This window comes from Carcharodon carcharias, chromosome 19, assembly GCF_017639515.1.
Source record: "Carcharodon carcharias isolate sCarCar2 chromosome 19, sCarCar2.pri, whole genome shotgun sequence".
Lineage (NCBI taxonomy): Eukaryota > Metazoa > Chordata > Chondrichthyes > Lamniformes > Lamnidae > Carcharodon > Carcharodon carcharias.
Window position 1 is genome coordinate 69,198,541 of NC_054485.1, and position 23,524 is coordinate 69,222,064.

A 23,524-nucleotide genomic window follows, 5' to 3' on the forward strand; every position below is an offset into this window, starting at 1 on the left:
CATGATTAAATTGAATGGCAGAGCAGGCTCGACATGTCGAATGGCTGATGCGTGCTCATATTTATGATCGTATGCCTCCCAGCGACTGCTCTACACAGGCAGACACAACAGACACGCATGGTGTTGCCATTGCTGCAGTGCCTCCCTGTCTCTCCTTTTGTACTGTGTTCTTCTTATAATGGGGGCCCTGGGGATCTTCCTGCCCGAGTTAGTGAGTGCGTGTCTGATTGAGACACTACAGATATTTGGGTGCAACAAGTGGTGGAAGGTAGGGCCTGGCAGGAAGGCTTCGTTTATGGGGAGGGTGTCATCATCAGTCAACCAAGTTCCTATCCAAGCCAACAGCAACAATAAACTCATGGATGGCACGGATCTTGATCTAGAGCAAGATGTGTAAAGGTACGATGATAGCTGATCCAATAGCAAGGTCCAGAGGGTCAGAGCTGAGAGTGGTGAATGGAAAGGGAAGGAGGCAGTAAAGATTAGCACTGCCCCCTCCTCCCACCAACACTCCCCCCAGTGGGCACGCTGGCTCGGAAAGTCAGTGAGACAGCTGGATGGGGCAGTTAGGGATGCTGCTCATAAGAAGGCAGTGACCTCGATGGACCCTGTGGAGCATACTTCCAAATCTAAGAGGGGGTCGAGCCTCGGACAAAGGCGGCAGAGTAGGAAGATTAAGGAGTGTTGAAGAGTTGGGGTAGGGATTTGACAGTGGCAGAACAGTGAGGAGAAATGAGAAGATTCATGATGACAGGAGTGAGAGGCCTGGGAGGGATAAAAAGAAAAGGTGGTACAAAGGATACAGGGGTAAAGGACTCAGGTCAGTGGTGGTGCACAAATGGATGCAGGGAAACTCAAGATGCTTCGGTATGGTTATATTAAAATTAGGATAGATATTCTCTGGTAATGAAGAGAGATAAATACATTTAATACAATATCATGTAGATGGACATCTCTATTAATACAACTACAGAATACCTAATAACACTTATTACATTATAAATAAAGTTAGTCCTTTTTCTACTCAATATAACATTTGAAGAGTATGAAGTAATCAATGCTGACTATAGTTCTAGGATACACTGATCTAGAGACATAACACGGTACAACTGAAGGATCTTCACAGAGTCTTCGTGCTGTAAAACTCAGTTGGTTTTGACAAATCCAAAACACTGAAAACTGACTTGCACAATGAGTCATCACCTCCAACTGAAATCTTCATCCTTCCTGACTCAGGGTCATCGAGTCCCAGTGGACTGGATGTCTAACCTCTCCAGAGCAGCAGTTAGTAAATCCAACATGTTGCTGAGCAGCAATACCCAATGCAGCAGGATACAGATTGTGATTAAACTGCAGAGTGCTCCATAACTTGAGAACTGTGTCTGAATCTGATGCTTGAGACAGAAGCAGTCGAGAAAGTATGGGATGATCCCTCAAATCAAAGGGCTGAGTTATAATGGAAGTCTGGAGAGATGATCTTAAGAGAGGCATGAGATCGACTGATGGAAGCAGGTTCTGTATACAGTATGGTCTCCTGGAGAGAAGAGGGAGACTGTCTCTTGAATGATTTTTAGGAGTTTCACAGGCTCCTCTTGTTGGGATGAAGGATGTGACCTGGTTTGTACAGCACAGTGGAAACATTCGTGGGCACATTTGCAAATTCCAGTCTGCTCCTGCAATCATTGACACAGCTATGACAACTTACATTCATATTGTGCCTTTAACACAATAAAATATCCCGAGGTGCTTCACAGGAGCATTATCTAACAAAATATGACACCAAGCCATATAAGGAGATACAAAATCAGATGACCAAAGCTTAATCAGAGGTAGGTTTGAAGGAGGGTGTATTTGATTCCTTTTGTAGGGAAGACTAGAATTAGAGCACACAGTTTAAGAATGAGAGGTTGCCCTTTTAAGGTGCAGGTTAGGAGAGTTTTTTTTCTCTCAGGGGGTCGTTAGTCTGTGGAATTCCCTTTCCCAGAAAGCAGTGAGGGCTGGGTCATTTAATTTATTCAAGGTTAAGTCAGATAGATTTTTGATAGAAAAGGGAATCAAGTATTGTGGGGATGGGGGTTGGGTGGGGGCAGTGGCGGGATTTCAGACAGGAAAGTGGAGCTGAGTCCACAATCAGATCAGCCATCATCTTATTGAATGGCAGAGCAGGCTCAAAGGGCTGAATGGCCTACTCCTGCTCCTAAGTCCTATATTCCTATGTTAAAAGGAAGAATGAGAGATGGTGACATGGAGAGGTTTAGTGAGGTCGTTCCGGAGCTAGGGGCCATGGCAACTGAAAGCATAGCCACTGATGGTGGAGTGATTAAAATCAGGCCAGAATTAGAGATCCCAGAGTGCTGAAGGACTGGAGGAAGTTACAGCGATAGGGAAAAGGTTCTTGGAATCAGGGCGGGAGCCAATATAGGTCACTGAGTACAGGGGTGATGGATGAACAGGATGAGGTGCAAGATAGGATACAGGCTGTCTTGTGGCCAGGAGAACTTGGAACATTCAAGTCTAGAGGTAAAAAAGACATGAAGGAGGGATGAAGGAGCTAAGGTTGGGATACAGCCAGGTGATGTCAGAGGTGGAAATTGGTGGTCTTCGTGATGGTGTGAATGTGTGGTAGAAAGCTCATCATGGGGTCAAATGTGATGGTAAGGTTGTGAACAGACTGGGTCAGCTGTCAGACAGTTGCCATGTAGAGGAATGGAGTCAGTAGCTAGGGAATGGAGTTTGGAACAGGGACTGAAAACAATGGCTTCAGTTTCTGCAAGATACACCTGCAGGAAATTTCTGCACCAGTCCTGGATGTTGGTCAAGCAGTCAGACAATTTAGGGAAGAGTGGAGTAAAGAGGACTGGAATAGAGGTACAGCCTGGCTGTCAGTGCACTTGTGAAAACTAATGCTGTGCTTCTGGATAGGTTGCCGAGGGGCAGCATGTAAATGTGTCCATGGAGGACGCCAGAGGTAATGGTGCAGAAGCAGGAAGAGAAGCCACTGCAGGCCATACTCTGGCTACGACTGGATAGGTAAGAGTGGAACCTGGAGAATGCAATCCCATCCTTTTGGATGACAGTGGGGAGCCATTGGAGCAGAATTATGTGGCCACCTGTGAGAGACAGGTAGAGAAGGACGAGAAGGAATAGTTTACCTTTGTCACGGGTGCATCGGATGCCACCTGAGACTCTGATGAGAGATGTTTCGGTACTGTGGGAAGGCCAGAAACCTGATTGGAGGGAGCTCCCAGAAAGATGGGCATGGATTTGGGAAGCGACAACACATTCAAGGGCTTTAGAGAGGTTTGGGGATGGGATGGGAATGTGCAGGATGGAGGGGTCAAGGCTTTTGAGCAAAGGCATCATTACAGTAAATTTACAGGAGAAAGGGACAACGCCTGAGGAAGAAAAGCCATGAATAATATCAACAAACGTGGAAGCCATGAAGTTTGGTGGTCAGCAGCTTCATAGGAATCAAGTCGAGAGCAAGAGGTGGGTCTGATTAGTGAGAGGAAAGATAGGATGGAAACCCGAGGAAGACGCAAAGGTTACGGCGAGGGTAATGGTAAGGAAATTTGCACTGTGAGCTAGGGGACCAGAAGGAAGCAGCAGAGGCAGCCAAACAGATCTTCTCCTCAGTTGCTGCAACAAAAAAGACCACGAACTCCTCTGAGGTGAGAGTGGAAGAAACAAGGGTAGGTAGTTTAAGAGGTGTGATTGGAATGAAGAGAAGCCAGTTGTTATTTTTACTGTGTTGAATAACCTTTGAATAGCAAGCAGTTATAGCAGTGGTGCACAGGGCTCGATAATGCTTTACATGGTTCAGCCAGGTTTGGTGGCAGATAGCTAAACCAGTTGTCTGCCTGAAATGTTCAAATCTGGCTACCTTAGAGACAAGGAGGAGGAGATGTCAATCTTTATGAAGGGAAACGAGGTTGAAGGAGTAATGGTTTCAGTGACAAGGAGATAAACAATGGTGCAGGAGGGTGTGATTTAGCTGCAAATGATGAGTGGGAGGTCAAAGGCTAGACAGTTGAAAATTTGAAAGTACAAAGAGGATATCTCAGTGAGAGGCTTATCACGATAATTAGGTAGAGGGTACAGAGCAAGAATTTCAAGAGAGAGATGTGAGGGATGGAACAAGGGAGAGGCTCAGAGGGGAAGTTACCCTTGGAGAAGAGAGAGAGAGACAGACTAAGGAGTGATTAAAAGGCATGTGCTAAGCCACCACCACGGTGGTTTGAGCAGAAGTGTAGTCAAGTGGGGAAGCTTCTTTGAAGGGGAAGGCCATCACCCTATAACTATGCCTCTGTCAAGGCCATGATGCCAATGGGGTTATCCACAATGGCATCATGGCTGGCAAAGCCCTTATTTACAAGTGAGTGTACATTCTGGAGGGAGATGTTGAGAGCCGCTGTAGGGTAATTTAAGAGGAAGCCAAGCCTGGGGCGGGAGGAGAGTAGGAAAGACAAAGAGTGCTGAGGAGTTGGGGGTTTGCGAATGTAGAGGACCCGGGGCCAGGGATGAGTTGGGGCGGGGGGGGGGGGTTGCGGAGAACAATCAGTGATAGAGTGATAGGCTTGTGTTTGCAGGCGACAGCCAAACACACACGTCAGCAGATATGGGATAACTAAGTTAGGCAGACATCAGTGACAAATTGATGTCGAGGTGCTGGATTGGGTGAAAGGTAAGATATATGAAGGCAGAACATTGATAGAGAATTCCGACAGTTTAAATGTTTCCTGGAGCAATATTGAAAGAACTGTTATTGGTAACCAAATAGCCACATGGAGATAAATCAGTAAAGCCTGTGTGGTTGCTCCCCTGGCAACCTCAGTCAATGATTATAAAAGTTGCAGAAAGGGAACTCTATTGTTTCAACTGTCAACATGCTGGTTACTTAAGCAAGAAGTCACTGTATGAAATGCTGTTGCTTCAGATGATGATGATAAAGGTCAATGGAGTGATATGACAGAAGAAACCGAGCGTGGTCTCTCCCACCCCAACTAAATTGATTTGGGATCCTGAGTCTGACCTTCTGAAGGCATAAATCATTATTTTTTCTGCTTCTGAATCTCAAATGAATTGTTGGTACGTCCTCAATAACAGAGTTAATTCTATAAATGATAATTTTATAACTCCCCTTTGAGGGTATGATGCTTTGCCAGAGTGTTGGGGGTGGGGGTGAGGATGGTGGTTGAAGTGGAAGCTGTTAGGGTTTAAGAAAAACTAAATGAATGAGTGGATGTCTGAAACAGAGCACTATGCACGAGACAGCCATGGAGTGGTCTGGGACTCTCTCCTGCCAACAGCTGACACACACCCACATGCCCTTAGCTGCAAACTCTGACACTCCACTGCGCTTTACCACATCGAAGAACGGCTAGTCAATTGGCCACTTGCCCGCCGAAACAGCAATCAATGTCCCACTCCCCCATGATAAACTATTGGCATTTCACTTGGCTTCTGGAGTTAACCAGTAGAAGTGATGTGACAGGATACTCAGGGACTGTAAATCCTGTCTGACAGGGAAGTGGCTCTGTGATATACAATTACTTCATAAGGGCTGGGAAAGGTGCTGAAGCGATGGGGCCAGAGTGAAACATTGAAACAGTAAAGCAACTCACTGGGCAGGTAAAAATGCACAAGCAGCAATCGGCAGTTTAATCCAGCGTGTTCGGCATTTTCTCCCCGGCGTGCTTTGCTTGATGCTGCAACAAGTATCTGAAACTTTTAAACCTCTTTTTACACACGGCACATTTAAACGCTTTCTCCCCGGTGTGAATTTGCTGATGCTGTGTCAAGTTACTGGATGTGTAAAACCTCTTTTCACACACTGAACATTCAAAAGGCTTCTCCCCAGTGTGAATTTTCAAATGTTTGTTCAAGTTGCTCGATGTGTGAAATCTCTTCCTGCAGACGGTGCACTCGAACCGCTTCTCTCCGGTGTGAATCCGTTGGTGCTCAATTAAGTAACCGGATCGGTAAAATCGCTTCCGGCACACCACACACTCAAATGGTTTCTCTCCCGTGTGAATTTTCTGATGCTGTGTCAAGAGGCTGGACGTATAAAATCGTTTTGTGCACACAGCGCATTCGAATGGTTTCTCCACGGCGTGAATTTGCTGATGCTGGATCAAGTTACTGGAGGTATGAAATCTCTTCTCGCACACGGCACATTGGAAAGGTTTCTCTCCTGTGTGGATTCGCTGGTGTTTGCTCAGGTCGCAGGATCGGTAAAATTTCTTTGCGCAGACAGTGCATTCAAAGGGTTTCTCTCCAGTGTGAATTTTCTGATGCTGGATCAAGTTACTAGATGTATGAAACCGCTTCGTACACACAGTACATTCAAACGGCTTCTCTCCTGTGTGAAATCGCTGGTGTTTGGTCACCTCGCTGGATGTGTAAAATCGCATCTCACACACAGTGCATTCAAACGGCTTGTCCCCAGTGTGAACACGTAGGTGTGTGTCAAGCAGGCTGGGCCAGCGGAAACCCTTCCCACACACTCTGCACTGAAGGGCATCCACCCCTCTATCCCCAGGTGCCAGGTGACTGGGTTCACCTGGTTTAGATGATTCACCCCGGTCAGTCCTGAACGTTCTGCTTTCATTCTTAACGTCCATGTTGATTCTTCGTTCCAAAGTGCATGAGCACAGAAGGTCTATCAAAGAACAACAACAGAAGCAGTCAACTCACTGGTAGTTAATCAATGCCAATCGAAGGAGAAAAGTTCCAACAGGGAACACAGCGGCACAGATCAGAGGAGGCACAATGCTGCTAACCTTGCAAAACTTATAGTTAGAGACATTTCCATATTATACTATCTGTTTCTCTTTTGTAAGTAGAAATAGACTTGCACAGTACAGAAACCACTCAGAATACAGTGATGTACCGTCCCTACACTATAAAGATCGTGCGGATCACTGTCCTTAACAGTACAGATCCTGCAGATCACTGTTCTTAACAGTACAGATCCTGCGGATCACTGTCCTTAACAGTACAGATCCTGCGGATCACTGTCCTTAACAGTACAGATCCTGCGGATCACTGTCCCTAACAGTGCAGATCCCGCAGATTACTGTCTCTATGGTACAGGTCCCACTGATTACTGTCTCTGTACGGTACAGATCCTGCCAATTACTGTCTCTGTACGGTACAGATCCTGCCAATTACTGTCTCTGTACGGTACAGATCCTGCCAATTACTGTCTCTGTACCGTACAGATCCTGCTGATTATTGTCTCTGTACCGTACAGATCCTGCCGATTACTGTCTCTGTACGGTACAGATCCTGCCAATTACTGTCTCTGTATGGTACAGATCCTGCCAATTACTGTCTCTGTACGGTACAGATCCTGCCAATTACTGTCTCTGTACCGTACAGATCCTGCCAATTACTGTCTCTGTACGGTACAGATCCTGCCAATTACTGTCTCTATACGGTACAGATCCTGCCAATTACTGTCTCTGTACGGTACAGATCCTGCCAATTACTGTCTCTGTACCGTAGAGATTCTGCCAATTACTGTCTCTGTACGGTACAGATCCTGCCAATTACTGTCTCTGTACGGTACAGATCCTGCCAATTACTGTCTCTGTACGCTACAGATCCTGCCAATTACTGTCTCTGTACGGTACAGATCCTGCCAATTACTGTCTCTGTACGGTACAGATCCTGCCAATTACTGTCTCTGTACGGTACAGATCCTGCCAATTACTGTCTCTGTACAGTACAGATCCTGCCAATTACTATCTCTGTATGGCACAGAAATTGTGAATTACTGTCCCCACTCTGTACAGATCCTGTGAATCACTGTCACTACACAGTACAGACCCTGTGAATCACTGTCCCTACATGGTACAGATCCTGTGAATCACTCTCCCCACCCTGTACAGATTCTGTGAATCACTGTCACTACACAGTACAGATCCTGTGAATCACTGTCCCCACCCTGTACAGATCCTGTGAATCACTGTCCCTACATAGTACAGATCCTGTGAATCACTGTCCCTACACGGTACAGATCCTGTGAATCACTGTCCCCACTCTGTACAGATCCTGTGAATTACTGTCTATTACGAAAGTAGAATAATTTTTATAATATTATTGTGATTTATTGTACATGTAGGCTAATAGTGGAGTTTGCATAGGTTCCCTGTGTGTGGGATTTAACTGAATTGGAGACAGCTGGACTGGAGGTTTGGAATTATCAAAAGAAGTTAGGTACAGAGCGATATGAAATACGTTGACATGGCTGAAGTCTTAGAATATGTGGTGCAAGGAGAATTTGCATTTTTAGATAAATCAGGGCAGTTTGAATTTGAAACAGATAATAAGTTTCATAGACTCATAGATGTTTACAGAGCAGAAGGAGGCCATTCGGCCCTTCGTATCCATGCTGGTCAACAAAGATCTGACTACACTAATCCCATTTTCCAGCACTTGGCCCATAGCCATAGAAGCTATGGTAACACAAATGAATATCTAAATACTTCTTAAGTGTTTTGAGAGTTTCTGACTCAACCACCCTTTCAGGTAGTGAGTTCTAGACTCCCACCCTCTGGGTGAAAAAACTTTCTCCTCAACACCCCTCTTAGCCTTCCACCTCTTACCTTAAATCTATGACCCCTGGTTGTTGACCCCTCTACTCAAAAGTGCCTTCCTATCCACCCAACCTATGCCCCTCTTAATCTTATACACCTCTAGCAGGTCCCCCTCTCAACCTTCGCTGCTCCAAGGAAAACAACCCTAGTCTATACAATCGTTCCTCATAGCTCAGATCCTCCAGCCCAGGCAGCATCCTGTTAAATCTCCTCTGCACCCTCTCCAGTGCAATCACATCCTTCCTATAATGTGGTGACCAGAACTGCACACAGTACTCCAGTTGTGGCCTAACCAGCATTTTATACAGTTCTTGTATTCTATGCCTCAGCTAATAAAGGCAAATATCCCATATGCCTTCTTGTCAGGAAGAGATATTAATGTATATAATGTTATTGGAAATTATATATTTTTTTAAATAAAGCTTTAGTCTGTGGGTGTGTCTGTGTGTTGGATTGGAGTTGCATTAAGCCAGCTAGTCTGGGTGCTTTGATGTATAGTAGTTTTGAGATGTAAACAGAGGTAGAGGGTGCATTTGCATTTTGTTGAATAGAGCATTCAAGAGTGGGAGTAAAATCTTGCACCTAGCTAGGAGACACCAAGCAATGTTTATATTACTAATAAAATTGGTACTATGAAAGGGGTTTAAAGGGCCTGGTGGTACAGTGAGAATTTACATTCAAAGGGGAAGGCTGGGTATAACCTGAAAGGATTTTGTGTGAGCAAAGCAGTGACATGTAAGATCAAAGCCTGTAAGCCTACAACTGTCTGCAAAGGAACCAAATTGAAAGGAACCTCATGTTGAATTCGTAAGGCGAAAATGCTTTGCGTGTCTGATTAAGTCTATTGGTTATTGTTGCCTTAGTGGAGAATAATTTGGGAATTTGTTAGAAGTTATGATAGTAATTTGTAGCCATGTGTATGTGTTTAATGTGTTGTAAAGTTTCCCTCTGGGATTTTAAATAACTCAGCCTTTACAAATTGCTGTGTCATAACACTTCTTAACCACCTTATCTACCTGTCCTGCTATCTTCAGGGATCTGTGGATATGCACACCAAGGTCCCTCTGATCTTCAGTACTTTCCATGGTACTACCATTCATAGTGTAATCCCTTGCCTTACTAGCCCTCCCCAAGCGCAGTAACTCACGCTTTTCCGGGTTGAATTCCATTTGCCACTGCTTTGCCCACCTGACCAGTTCATTGATATCCTCCTGCAGTTTACGGCTGTCCTCCTCACTATTTGCCACCCTACCAATTTTCGTGTCATCTGCGAACAACTTAATCATACCCCCTACGTTTAAATCCAAATCATTTATGTACACAATAAACAGCAAGGACCCCAGCACCGAGCCCTGTGGAACCCCACTGGAAACAGACTTCCAGTCACAGAAACATCCCTCTACCATCACCCTCTGCTTCCTATCTCTCAGCCAAATTTGGATCCAACGTACCACTTTGGCTTGGATCCCATGTGCTTTTACTTCCTTGGCCAGTCTGGCATGAGGGACCTTATCAAAAGCCTTGCTAATGTCCATGTAGACCACATCAAATACGTTACCCTCATCAACACTCAGTTACCTCTTCAAAAAATTCAATCAAATTTGTCAAACATGGCCTTCCCTTAACAAATCCATGCTGACTATCCCTGATTTATCCATGTCTCTCCAAGTGCCGATATATTCTGTCCCTCAGAATTTTTTCTAGTAACTTCTCAACACCAAGGTTAGACTGACCGGCCTGTACTTTCCTGGTCTATCCTTTCCTCCCTTTTTTAATAATGGGACAACATTAACAGTCCTCCAGTCCTCTGACACCTCACCAGAGAGGATTTGAAAATTACTGCCAGGGCCCGATATCTCTTCCCTTGCCTCCCTCAACAGCCTGGGATATATTTCATCCGGACCTGCGGATTTACCCACTTTTAAGGCCGCTAAGCCCACTAGTACCTCCTATGTTAATTCCTCTAATATTTCACTGTCCCCCGCCCTGATGTCTTTACCAGCATCATCCTTTTCCATTATGAAGACCACCACAAAGTATTCATTGAGGACTGTACCCACGTTCTCTGGGTCCACAGACAGATTCCTTCTATGGTCCCTAATTGGCCTTACTCTTTCCCTAGTTATTCTCTTGCTCTTTATATATTTAAAAAACTCCTTTGGGTTTTCCTTCATTGTACACACCAATGCTTTCTCATGCATTTGCTTAGCTTTCCTAATTTCCTTTTTAAGTTCCACCCTGCACTTTTTATACTCCTCTAGGTACTCTGCTGTATTGAGGCCTCGGTATCTGCCATAAGCTCTTTTGTTCTTAGTCCTAACTTGACTTTCAGGGTTCTCCGGATTTTGTCTTTACGGGAACATATTTGCCCTGTACTCTCACTATTTCCTCCTTGAATGCCTCCCACTGCACTGACACAGTTTTATCTGCAAGTAGCTGCTCCCGGGCTAAATCATACCTCATCTAAGTAAAATTAGCCTTTCCACAATTCAGAACTTTTATTCCCGGCTCAAACTTATCTTTTTCCATATATATCCTAAATCGAACTGAGTTATGGCCACTATCTCCAAAATGCTCCCCTACTGATACGCCTTCCACCTGCCTGGGCTCATTTCAAAATATGAGGTCCAGAAGTGCCCCCTCCCTTGGGCTTTCTACGTGCTCACTAAAAATGTTCTTCTGGGTGCAACTTAAGAATCTTGCTCCCTCCCTACTTTGCACACTAAAACTATCCCAGTTAATATTTGGGTAGTTAAAATCCCCCACCATTACTGCCTTATTATTCTTACACTTCTCTGAAATTTGATTACATATTTGATCCTCTATCTCTCCCTGGCTCTTTGGAGCCTATGATACACACCCAACAGTGTGTTTGCCCCTTTTGTGCTTTTTACTTCTACCCATATGGCCTCATTTGATGATCCTTCCAAGATATCATCCCTCCTCATTGCCATAATTGATTCCTTGATCAATATTGTGACTCCCTCCCCGCTCTTCTATACCCCCTCTATTTCATCTGAATATCCTATAACCAGGAATGTTGAGCTGCCAATCCTGCCCTTCTTTTAGCCAAGTCTCGGCCATAGATATGACATCATACTCCCACATGCCTATCTGTGCCCTCAGCTCGTCTGTCTTATTCCTCAGGCTCCTTGCATTAAAATATATTCCATTTAGCCTTGCCAAACCCATTTCTTTCTTATCTAGCCTATGTTTCCTCTGCCTTCTGGACTCACTTACTAGTGTTTTAACTTCTAACTCCATCTCAGATTCTCTCCCCTCTGAACTACTTTTCAGGATCCCATCCCCCTGCCAATTTAGTTTAAATCTACCCAACAGCATTAGCAAACCTCCCCGCGAGGATGTTGGTCCCATTCCTGTTCAGATGTAACCTGTCCAATGTGTACAGGTCCCACCTCCCCCAGAAAAGGTCCCAATGTCCTAGGGATCTAAAGCTCTCCCTCCTGCACCATCTCTCCAGCCACGCATTCATAAGCTCCATTCTTCTGTTCCTATACTCACTACTGCATGGCACCGGGAGTAATCTGGAGATTACTACCTTTGAGGTCCTGCCTTTCAATTTCCCACCTAACTCCCTAAAGTCTGCTTGCCGGACCTCATTTCTCTTTCTTCCTATATAATTGGTCTCAACATGGACCACGGCCTCTGGCTGTTCACCCTTCCCCTTCAGAATGCCCTACAGCTGTTCTGTGAAAGCCTTGACCCTGACACCCAGGGGGCAACTTACCATCCTGGGGTCATGTCTATGGATGCAGAAGCTCCTATCTACTCCCCTCACTAACAAATCCCCTACCACTATTGCCCTTCCGCGCTTCTTCCTCCCCTCACCCCGAGCAGCTGGACCACCCACAGTGCCATGGCCTTGGCTCTGGTTGGCCTCCACAGAGGAACCTTCAGTCTCACTGTTTTCCGAAAGCTGAAAAATGGTTTGCAAGCAAGATGCAATCAGGGAATTCCCTCATTTCCTGCCAGGTCCCCTTCTTCTGTCTGGCAGTCACCCATTCCCTCTCTGTTTGCACATCCTAAAGCTGCGGGATGACCACGTCCTGAAACATGCTATCCACAAACCTCTCAGCCTTATGAATGCACCATAGTGTCTCCAGCTGTCGCTCAAGCTCCAAAACCAGGAGCTCGAGTTGCCCCAGTCAGAGGCACCTCCTGCACACATTGTCATCCGGAGCGCCTAGGATTTCCCACATAGCGCAGGATGTGCAAATCATGGGACTAAGCTCTCCAAACTTATTTTAACTAAATAGAATATGGACCCTTGCTTTATTTTACCCTTAATCCTACTAGAGTATAGACTAGGTGCTAGATCCTCTAGGTGCTGCTGATTGCCTGTCCCAGGGTCCTCCTCTCACACTCTCCTCTAGGTACTGCTGACTGCCTGTCCCAGAGTCCTCTTCTTGCATTCTCCTCTACGATGTTTAGATCTAATAAGCTAGGAGCAACAGTGCATTTATTTTTCCCAAAGGCTACTGATAATATTAGCACCATGAAAAATTTTATATTATGAAAAAGTACATTTCCAAAGACATACGGAACAAAGGAATTTACAGATTAAAAAGAGAGGAAACGTATATAAAGGAGATTGATGTCACAGGGAGGGGCCCTGTGACATCTAGCAGAAGCTTGCGAAACAGTCTCCCATCTTGTCTGCATGAGTTTTGCTGCATCCAGCCCTTAAAGGTGAAAGCTGTGCTGGCCTGTCATTCTAACTTTAAAATCGAGTTTGGCTGTTGCCTTATAAGGGGACATATTTGGGAGTCAGGTTAGGTAAGAACTTTAGTATTTACTGTAGTATTAAGTAACTGGAATCTTGCCATCTCTTCTTTTGTTAATAAATATTTTCATTTAAAACTTTAAAACTCTAAAAGGTTTTAGTGGACTCATTACTCTGATTTCAGTGTTCAGTCTTCTTAAAATAAATACAAATCGCAAATCCGTTGTGACCACGGAACCAAGTTTCTCTCATGGATTTCAGTCCACCTGGCACATATCACCTGCCACGTCACAACAAATTGGGGGCTCGTCCGGGATATTTGAAATTCTTTGACTGGTTTGGAGTTGTTGAATCTTAAGGTTATGAGTACCAGAAGCACAGTGAATTCAGGAATTGGTGTGAGGGATTTTTAAAGCGATGAGACTGTAAAAATAGTTGTATCCACAGCAAAAATCTTTCTGGAAGTAGATGATATAAATCTGATTGGTTACAAAAAGTATCTAAGGGGAAGTTTACAGAGTTGGTGGATAGGTTGCAGTTGACGTTACCTGTAGGGGCAAAGAAAGCAGACATAGCTGAAGCGACAGCACAACATTTGGAACTGGAAGTGATGCCTGACACTAGTGAGTCACAATTGGAGGTAGTGAGATGTCAGTTACAAATGAAGAAGCTTGAATATGAACAAGCAATGGGAATGAAAAAACTTGAACTAGAGGCAGCAGAAAAAGGAAAGGAAAGTGAAAGGGCATTCCAAAGGGAACTGACAGATAGGCAGGAGAGAGAGAAAGGACAGGAATGGGAATTTGAAATGGCGAGATTAGAAAAGGAAGAGAGAGAGTGTATTAACTTAAAAGACTGGACTTTAAAAAAAGAAAATTCAGGTGTTGAGGAAGGTTCTGATGATGAAAGGACCTTCAACCTAAAACCCAGTGGACAGATGTTTAAGTTTGAAGAAAGCAATGTAGAAGTGGCCACAGGAAAACTGGACATTGCTTTTACAGTCTAGGTTAGTTGGTAGAGCTCATGAGATTTATGCGTCACTATAAGAAGAAGTGTCAGTGGGTTATGATGTGATAAAAAAGGGTATTTTGAGTTGGTTCCTGAGGCATGCAGGCAGAAATTTATGAATATAAGGAAACAGCCTGGGCAAACTTATTTTGAGTTGAGAGCGTAAAACAAACTAATTTTGACCACTGGATACAGGCATTAAAGGTAGAGACAACATATGCACTCTTAGAGAAGTAATTCTTCTGGAAGAACTTAAAGATTCAATTCCTTCAGTAGTGAGAATTCATGGGGAAGAACAGGTGGTTAAAACGGTAAGACAAGCAGCAGAGATAGCTGATGATTATGAGTTAGTTCATAGATCTAAACCTTTATTTTGTCACCCTTTAAAATCAGAGAAGGATAGAAAGTGGGAAGGTGAAAGGAAAGTAGGTGGAAAATCCCAGAAGTTTTTTCTCAGGCTAAAAAGAAAGAGGCTGAGGGTAGAAGTGACAGTCAGAAATTAAGGTGTTTTCATTGTAATAAGGTTGGGCACACAAATTCAGTGGGTTGGAAATTACAGGGAAAATCTGTTGCCATTATTGGGATGCAGAAAAGTTCTGGAAATGAATGTACTGTGGGTTCTGAGGTTCATGCACAGGAAAAAAACAGTGTTTTGCATACAGGTAAAGAAGTGGGAATGTGTTCACAATTTGCCTAAGAATTCTGAGGGGCAGGTTGCAGAAATATTTAAAGATTTTATATATGACATGGAAGTCTTTCCATGTGTACGGGGTGGAGCAGGTAAAGATATTAAAATGTTAAGAGACACAGGGTGTAGTCAATCCCAAATGTTATGGGACAGTGATATTTGTTGCTCAGAGGGAGTATTGCAGGTGATAATAAGTGTGGTTCATGGAGATGCTAAACCTATTACATTGTGGAAGGTAAATTTAAAAAGTAAGTGGAAAACAGATGAGGTGATTGCTGGAGTAATGGAAAAATTAGCCATTGCAGGGGTGCAGTTTATTTGAGGTAATGATCTTGCTGTGTCACAGATGTTGGTGATGCCTACAGTAGTTGAGCAGCCAATGGGGGTGTATTCAACAGAGATGTTACAGAAAGAGCATTCTGGTTTGTTTCCAGACTGTGTGTAACATGATCACAGACTCATAAGTTGAGACAGAAAGAGGAGGAGTCTAGAAGACAGAGAAAAGGTGTTGAAGTTCAATTAACTGACACTGCCTTTGATAAGATTGTTCAGGAAGAGAGAATGGAGGACAATGCAGCTGAGGTGTTTAGCTCAAGGCAGTTAGTAGGGTTAAAGCAAAAAGACCCATAAATTAACTAGTTATATCAGACAGCTTACTCAGAAACAGAGGCAAAGTGTATTCCGGGATGTTATTACCTTATGGGCAATGTGTTAATGAGAAAGTGATGAACACGTCAGGTTTCAGTAGATGAAAAATGGATGGAAGTACATCAGATTGTTATACCATTTGGATATAGAAATGAGATATGGAGAATAGCTCATGAAATTCCAATAGGGGGACATTTAGGAATTAGAAAGACCAGGGGAAAATATAAGAACATTTCCATTGGCCTGGACAACAGATGTTGTCAAATTCTGTAGAATATGTTACATGTCAGGTGGCAAACCACAAGCAGTGATTAAGCCAGAACCTTTAATTCCAATTCAAGCTTTTGAGGAACTTTTTACTAGGGTCCTGATTGATTGTGTAGGACCCCTCCCTAAGACTAAAAGTGGAAATCAGTACTTACTGACAATAATGGACGTGACTAAAAGGTTTCCTGAAGCAATACCTTTGAGGAATGTTATAACAAAGAGAATTGTGGAGGAGTTGACTACATTCATTACGAGATAAGGTTTACCAAAAGAAATACAATCATATCAGGGTCAAATTTCATGTCACAGCTGTTTAAGGAAGTAATGAACAATTTGGGGATAAAACAGTTTAAGTCAAGAGCTTATCATCCTGAGTCACAAGTCGCTTTAGAAAGATGGCAACAAATCTTAAAGACCATGATGAGGGTGTGCAGTCAGGACTATCCACAGGATTGGAATGGGGGAATTTCATTCTTGTTATTTGCTATTAGGAATGCTCCTAATGCATCGACGGGATTTAGTCCTTTTGAATTGTCTATGGTCATGAGGTAAGGGGACCACTAAAGTTGATTCATGAGAAATTGCTGGGTCAAAATTTAGAAACTACCCTCCTGGGTCATGTATCCAACTTCAGAGAAAGATTGAATACAGCATGTGAGTTAGCTAAGGAACATTTAAAGATATCATAGCAAGGGTTGTAAGTGAAGACAGATAGGAGAGCCACAACTCATACTTTTGTTGTTGGATAAAAAAGTGTAAGTTGTGTTACCAGTACTGGGTGACTCATAAAAGGCAAGGTTTAGTGGATATTACAGGATTGAAAAGGAACTGAGTGAAGTCAATTACTTAATAAATACTCCAGATAGAAGAAAAAAAGGGTGTGTCAAGTAGCTATGCTTATTAAGTACCTTGACAGGGAAGAGGACCAAGAGGAGGCATTAGTGATGGGAGATAAAGAGAAAGAGGTAGAAATGAAGGATTCTGAAATTGATTTTCCTCTAATCAAATTGGATAATAAGGGGATACTTCAAAATTTAAATGTAATATTGAGTTACCTTCCAGACAAGTGTTAAAGTGATTTGGAGAAGCTACTGCAGTCACACAAAGTTATTTGTGGGAATAAGATGGAGATGACAGCTTCAGCTACAAATGATGTAAATGTGGGAGGTTCAGTTTCCATGAAGCAACATCCTCATAGATTAAGTCCAGCAAAGTTGTCACAAGTACAATAAGAAATTGAACTTGTGCTTCAAAATGACATCACTAGGTCTAGTTGCAGTAACTTGAATTCACCTATTGTGTAGGTACTGAAACTGGATGGAACACAAAGACTGTGTGTGTATCATCGAAAGGTGAGTACAATGACAAAAGCAGATTCATATCCCATACCACGTTTGGAAGATTGAGAAAGTGGGACAATCAAAGCTGATCACCAACATCGACTTGCTGAAAGGATATTGCCAAGTATCATTATCGGAGACGGCAAAGGAGATATTGGCTTTTGTGATGCCAGATGGATTATATCAGTTTAAAGTGATGCCATTTGGCATGAAAAGTGCACCTGTAACATTTCAAACACTGACAAAGAAAAATTGCAGGACTGAGCAATTATTGTTTATATTGACAACTTGATAGTTTTCAGTCAAACATGGGAGGGGCATTTTGGAAGAATTAATTTCTCGATTACAAGAAGCTAATTTGGTGATGAACTTGGCTAAAAGTGAATTTGTAAAAGCGCAAGTTACATACCTAAGCCATACCATTGGACATGGTAAGATGGTTCCGAGAGATGTGAAAGTTAAAGCTATTATGGATTTCCCCAGTGCCTACAACAAGTTATGAGATTTCTAGGTATGAGTGGGTTTTACCAGAAATTCGTATCAAATTTTAGCAGTATGATTCCTCCATTGACTGAACTATTAAAAAAAACCAATAAATTTCAGTGGGCACAGGACTATCAGAAGGCATTTGACAGATTAAAAATGGTATTGACTACGACACCAGTTTTTGAAAGCAATCATGCCAAGCAATTTAAATTGGCCATTGACATGTGTGATGTAGGCATTGAGTCTATACTGCTGCAAGAAAATGAAACTGGAGTTGAGAAACCGATAGGGCACTTTACACAGAAATTGAATGTACAACAGAGAAAATATTCAACGATCGAAAAGGAGAATCTGGGTTTGGTGTTAGCGTTGCAGCATTTTCAGGTTTACGTTGCAAATGATTTATCAGAAACAATTGTTTATACAGACCACAATGCTTTAAAATTTCTGGACAGATTTCGAGACCAAAGTGCAAGGCTGTTCAGATGGAGTTTATTACTGCAACTATTCAATCTACAGATTATACATGTGGCTGAACAAGAAAACTTAATTGTAGATGCATTGTTTAAAGTTTAAAGCTCAAAGGAAAATTGGATATTTAAACCTGGACGGTGGGCTGAAATGATTTCTGTTCATGCCAATGATTTGTGTGTGTATATATATATTTATGTTATGTTAATGCATGCATCTGGTAATGTAATCGTGTGAATATATAGATAGCTATAGAAGATAGTATAAGATGGCTTAAGAAAATGAAACCGTCTTTTTAAATTATGACGATTCATTTTTTTGTAAAGAGGGGGTGTTACGAAAGTATAAGTTTCAGAATGTTGTGATTTATTGTAAAAGCAGGTTAGTACTGGGGTTTGGATAGTGTGTGTATGTGTGCATGCGTGCGTACACAAAAAGACAAAACTAAAGGCTCTGTCTCTGAATGCATGTAGCATTCATAACAAAGTAAATGAATCGATAGCCCACATTGAAGTAAATAAATATGATCTAATAGCCGTTATGGAGACATAGCCGCAGGATGATAAGGACTGGGTGCTGAATATTGAAGGGTATATGACCATCAAGAAGAATAGGAAGCAAGGTAAAAGTGGAAGGGTAGCACTGTTAATTAAGGATGGCATTGGTGCAATTGTTAGATACGGCCTTGGTTCAGGAAGTCAGGATGTAGAATTGGTTTGAGTGAAGATGAGGAATAGTAGGGGAAAGAAGTTACTAGTGGGAGTGCTATACAGGTTCCCTAACAGTAACCACAATGTAGGACACAATATACAAGAAGAAATATTGTGTGCTTGTGATAAAGGGCAGCAATAATCATGGGTGGCTTTAATCTACATATAAACTGGAAAACTCAGACTGGCAATAGTAGCCTGGATGAAGAGTTCATAGAATGCTATTGAGATGGTTCCTTAGAGCAGCATGTTCTGGAACCAACCAGAGAGGTTACATTAGACTTGGTATTGTGTAATATGACAGGATTACTTAATCACCTCAGAGTAAAGGCACCCCTAAGTAGCAGTACCACAATATGATTGAATTTCACAACCAGTTTGAAAGGGAGAAGAATGGGTCTAAGGCTGGTATTTTAAACTTAAATAAGGGCAACTACGTGGGCATGAAAACTAAGCTAGCTGAAGTGAACTGGGATACTAAGCTAGGGGATAGATCAATACAGAAATAGTGGCAGACAATTAAGGCGACATTTCAGACTATTCAGAATAAGTATTTTCCTATAATAAAGAAAAACTCTAAAGGGAGGACCCACTATCTGTGGTTAACCAAAGAAGTTAGGGAAAGCATCAAACTTAAGGAAAAAGCATATAACTGCACAAAGATCAGTGGCAGGTCACACGTTTGGTCAGAATATAAAGGACATCGGATAATGACTAAAAGGTTAATCAGGAGAAATAAATTAAAGTACGAGAAGAATCTAGCTAGAAATGTAAAAACAGGTATCAAGAGTTTCTACAGGTATTTAAAGAGGAAAAGATTAATCAGAGTGAGAGTTGTTCCTCTAGAGAGTGAGAATGGGGAATTAACAGTAAATAATAAGCAAATGGCTGATGAAATGAACAAATATTTTACTTGTCTTCACTATGAAACATTCCAGTAATAGTTGTAAATCAGGAGTGGGGAGGAGGAACTTGGTGAAATTACAATCCCTCGGGAAGCAGTAGTGAGCAAAGGGAAGTTGTTAGAATCGATCATCAAGGAGGTTATAGCTGGACACTTCAGAAAACGCAAGGTAATCAGGAAGAGCCAGCACTGTTTTGTGAAAGGGAATACAGGTTTAACCAATTTATTGGAGTTTTTTGAAGGAGTAACATGTGCAATGGATAAAGGGGAGCCTGGTGAAGTACTGTACTTGGATTTCCAGAAGGTATTTGATAAGGTGCCATGTCAAAGATTATTGCAGAAAATAAAAGCTCATGGTGCAGGGGGTAATATATTAGCATGGATAGAAGATTGGCTGGCTGGCAAAAGAGAAAGAGTATGCACAAATGGGTCTTTTTCTGATTAGCAGGATGTGACAAGTGGAATCCTGCAGGGGTCTGTGCTGGGGCCTCAACTTTTTACAATTTATATCCATGACTTTGTGTTATCTACCAATTTCGTTACCATGCCTTTGCTCCCCTCATCTAAGATAGGTAGGAAAGTGTGCTGTGAAGGCAGCATAAGGAGTTTGCAGATGGATATAGATAGGTTGAGTGAGTGGGCAAAAATCTGGCAGATGAATATAATGTGGGGAAATGTGAAGTTGTTCACTTTGGCAGGCAGAATAAAAAAGCAGAGGATTATTTAAATGGAGAACAACTGCAGAATTCTGACATGCAAAGGGATTTAGGTGTTTTAGTGCATGAGTCACAAAACATTAGTATGCAAGTAATCAAGAAGGCTAATGAAATGCTATCTTTTATTACAAGAGGGATTGAACATAAAAGTAAGGATGTTATGCTTCAGTTATACAGGGCATTGGTGAGACCGCATCTCACATACTGTGTACAGTTTTGGTCCCCTTATTTAAGGAGGGATGTACATCCATTGGAGAAGGTTCAGAGATTGTTTACTAGATTGATACCTGGAATAAGCATGTTGTCTTATGAGGAAAGATTAGACAGACTGGGCTTGTTTCCACTGGAGTTTGGAAGAGTGAGGGATGATCTGATTGAAATATATAAAATCCTGAATGATCTTGACAAGATGGATGTGGAAAAAATGTTTCTTCTTGTGAGTAAGTCCAGAACTAGGGGGCACTGTTTTAAAATTAGGGGTCACCCTTTTAGGACAGGGATGAGAATTTTTTCTCAGAGGATTGAGAGACTTTGGAACCCTCTGCCTCAGAAGGCAGTGCAAGCAGCACCCTGTGAATTATGGTCTCTGCGCAGCACAGATCCTGTGAATTGCTGACTTTGTCCAGTATAGGTCCCATGAATTGTACTGTTGAATAGATCCTATACTGCATAATTATATTGTGAACCTGTTGCCCAATGTTAAAGCAATACGAACAAACAAACAAACAAGAGGCAGAAATAGGCCATTCATGCTCTCAAGCCTGGTCTGTCATTTAATAAGCATGGCTGATTTGTTTGAGTTTTGATTTCCACATTCCCACCTACCCCCGATAACCTTTGATTCCCTTGCCCAACAAAAAGCTGTGTACTGCCGCCTATCAAATGGCCGCTTAAAACTTTACATATTTCAGAGAACACAAATTGAATCTTTGTAATCTTTCCTCAATCTAACATTCTCGTGAATCTGCACAATCTGGTAAGGTCAAGATTGCCTTTCGAAACTGCAGTGCCCAGACTTGTACACAGTACCTCCAGACATGGTCGAACCAGGATTTCATGTATATAAAAACAAAAAACTGCGGATGCTGGAAATCCAAAACAAGATCAGAATTACCTGGAAAAACTCAGCAGGTCTGGCAGCATCGGTGGAGAGGAAAAGAGTTGACGTTTCGAGTCCTCATGACCCTTCCACAGAACTGAGCGAATATAAGGAGAGGGGTGAAATATAAACTGGTTTAAGGTGGGGGGGGAAGAAAAGTTGGGGGGGGCGGGGGGGGGAGTTGGTGTGGTTGTAGGGACAAGCAAGCAGTGATAGGAGCAGATAATCAAAAGATTTCACGAACAAAAGAACACTGGTGTTTAAGGTAGTGATATTATCTAAACGAATGTGCTAATTAAGAATGGATGGTAGGGCACTCAAGGTACAGCTCTAGTTGGGGTGGGGTGGAAAGACTAGCGGGGCATAAGAGATTTAAAAATAATGGAAATAGGTGGGAAAAGAAAAATCTATATAAATTATTGGAAAAACAAAAGGAAGGGGGAAGAAACAGAAAGGGGGTGGGGATGGAGGAGGGAGTTCAAGATCTAAAGTTGTTGAATTCAATATTCAGTCCAGAAGGCTGTAAAGTGCCTAGTCGGAAGATGAGGTGCTGTTCCTCCAGTTTGTGCTGGGCTTCACTGGAACAACGCAGCAAGCCAAGGACAGACATGTGGGCAAGAGAGCAGGGTGGAGTGTTAAAATGGCAAGAGGTCTGGGTCATTCTTGCGGACAGACCGCAGCCTCCCTGTCGCTTGCCATTTTAACACTCCACCCTGCTCTCTTGCCCACATGTCTGCCCTTGGCTTGCTGCATTGTTCCAGTGAAGCCCAACGCAAACTGGAGGAACAGCACCTCATCTTCCGACTAGGCACTTTACAGCCTTCTGGACTGAATATTGAATTCAACAACTTTAGATCTTGAACTCCCTCCTCCATCCCCACCCCCTTTCTGTTTCTTCCCCCTTCCTTTTGTTTTTCCAATAATTTATATAGATTTTTCTTTTCCCACCTACTTCCATTATTTTTAAATCTCTTATGCCCCGCTAGTCTTTCCACCCCACCCCAACTAGAGCTGTACCTTGAGTGCCCTACCATCCATTCTTAATTAGCACATTCGTTTAGATAATATCACTACCTTCAACACCAGTGTTCTTTTGTTCGTGAAATCTTTTGATTATCTGCTCCTATCACTGCTTGCTTGTCCCTACAACCACACCAACTCCCCCCCGCCCCCCCCAACTTTTCTTCCCCGCCCCCCCCACCTTAAACCAGTTTATATTTCACCCCTCTCCTTATATTCGCTCAGTTCTGTGGAAGGGTCATGAAGACTCGAAACGTCAACTCTTTTCTTCTCCACCGATGGTGCCAGACCTGCTGAGTTTTTCCAGGTAATTCCTCCCCTTTATGTTTCAGCCTCCTAGTTCTAAAGGCTAAGCGCGATGGTGGCTGCTGTACCCACACTGCCCCGCTCCAATGGTGCCACCCTATCCTCAGTGTGAATCCGCGCCTGCGCTCACCGCCACTCCCCCCGCCCCCGGCTTTCTGATCCCGAATGAGGTGGGGAGGGGGTACCGAGGGGGGAAAACGCCCGACAGGACTCGGTCCTAGCTGCTATGAGCCAGTGAAAACTATATCGGCTGGGGGTACGGCTAAACACGGACTCACCGCACAGCCGGAACCTCAGCGGGACTCTACCCAATTCTCGGCCGCCGCTGGACTGCAGCAAGATGGCGGCCAGAGGTCATGTGAGAGGGGCGGGTCTTCAGGGCGACGGTCACGGGCCGGGCTCAAGCGTTAAAACAATGTGCGAAGGCGGGGCCAGGGTCGTGTACGGTGAGTTTAGGCGTAGCTGCCCGCGCCCACTGGAATTAGGGGCGTGGCGTGTACGTCACGCAGCATCA

At 43.2% G+C, this 23,524-nt stretch overlaps 1 protein-coding gene across 1 annotated transcript; it reads right to left on the reverse strand.

The window, feature by feature from the left end:
• Window positions 1-907: 907 nt before the first annotated feature.
• Window positions 908-23,433, reverse strand: LOC121291089 (zinc finger protein 345-like). Its single transcript, XM_041212131.1, has 3 exons — window positions 23,289-23,433; window positions 5,625-6,661; window positions 908-1,673 (listed from the first exon to the last, which is right to left on the reverse strand). Exon 2 carries the CDS (start codon window positions 6,621-6,623, stop codon window positions 5,661-5,663), a length of 963 nt encoding a protein of 320 aa, XP_041068065.1. The 5' UTR covers window positions 6,624-6,661; window positions 23,289-23,433; the 3' UTR covers window positions 908-1,673; window positions 5,625-5,660.
• Window positions 23,434-23,524: the final 91 nt, after the last annotated feature.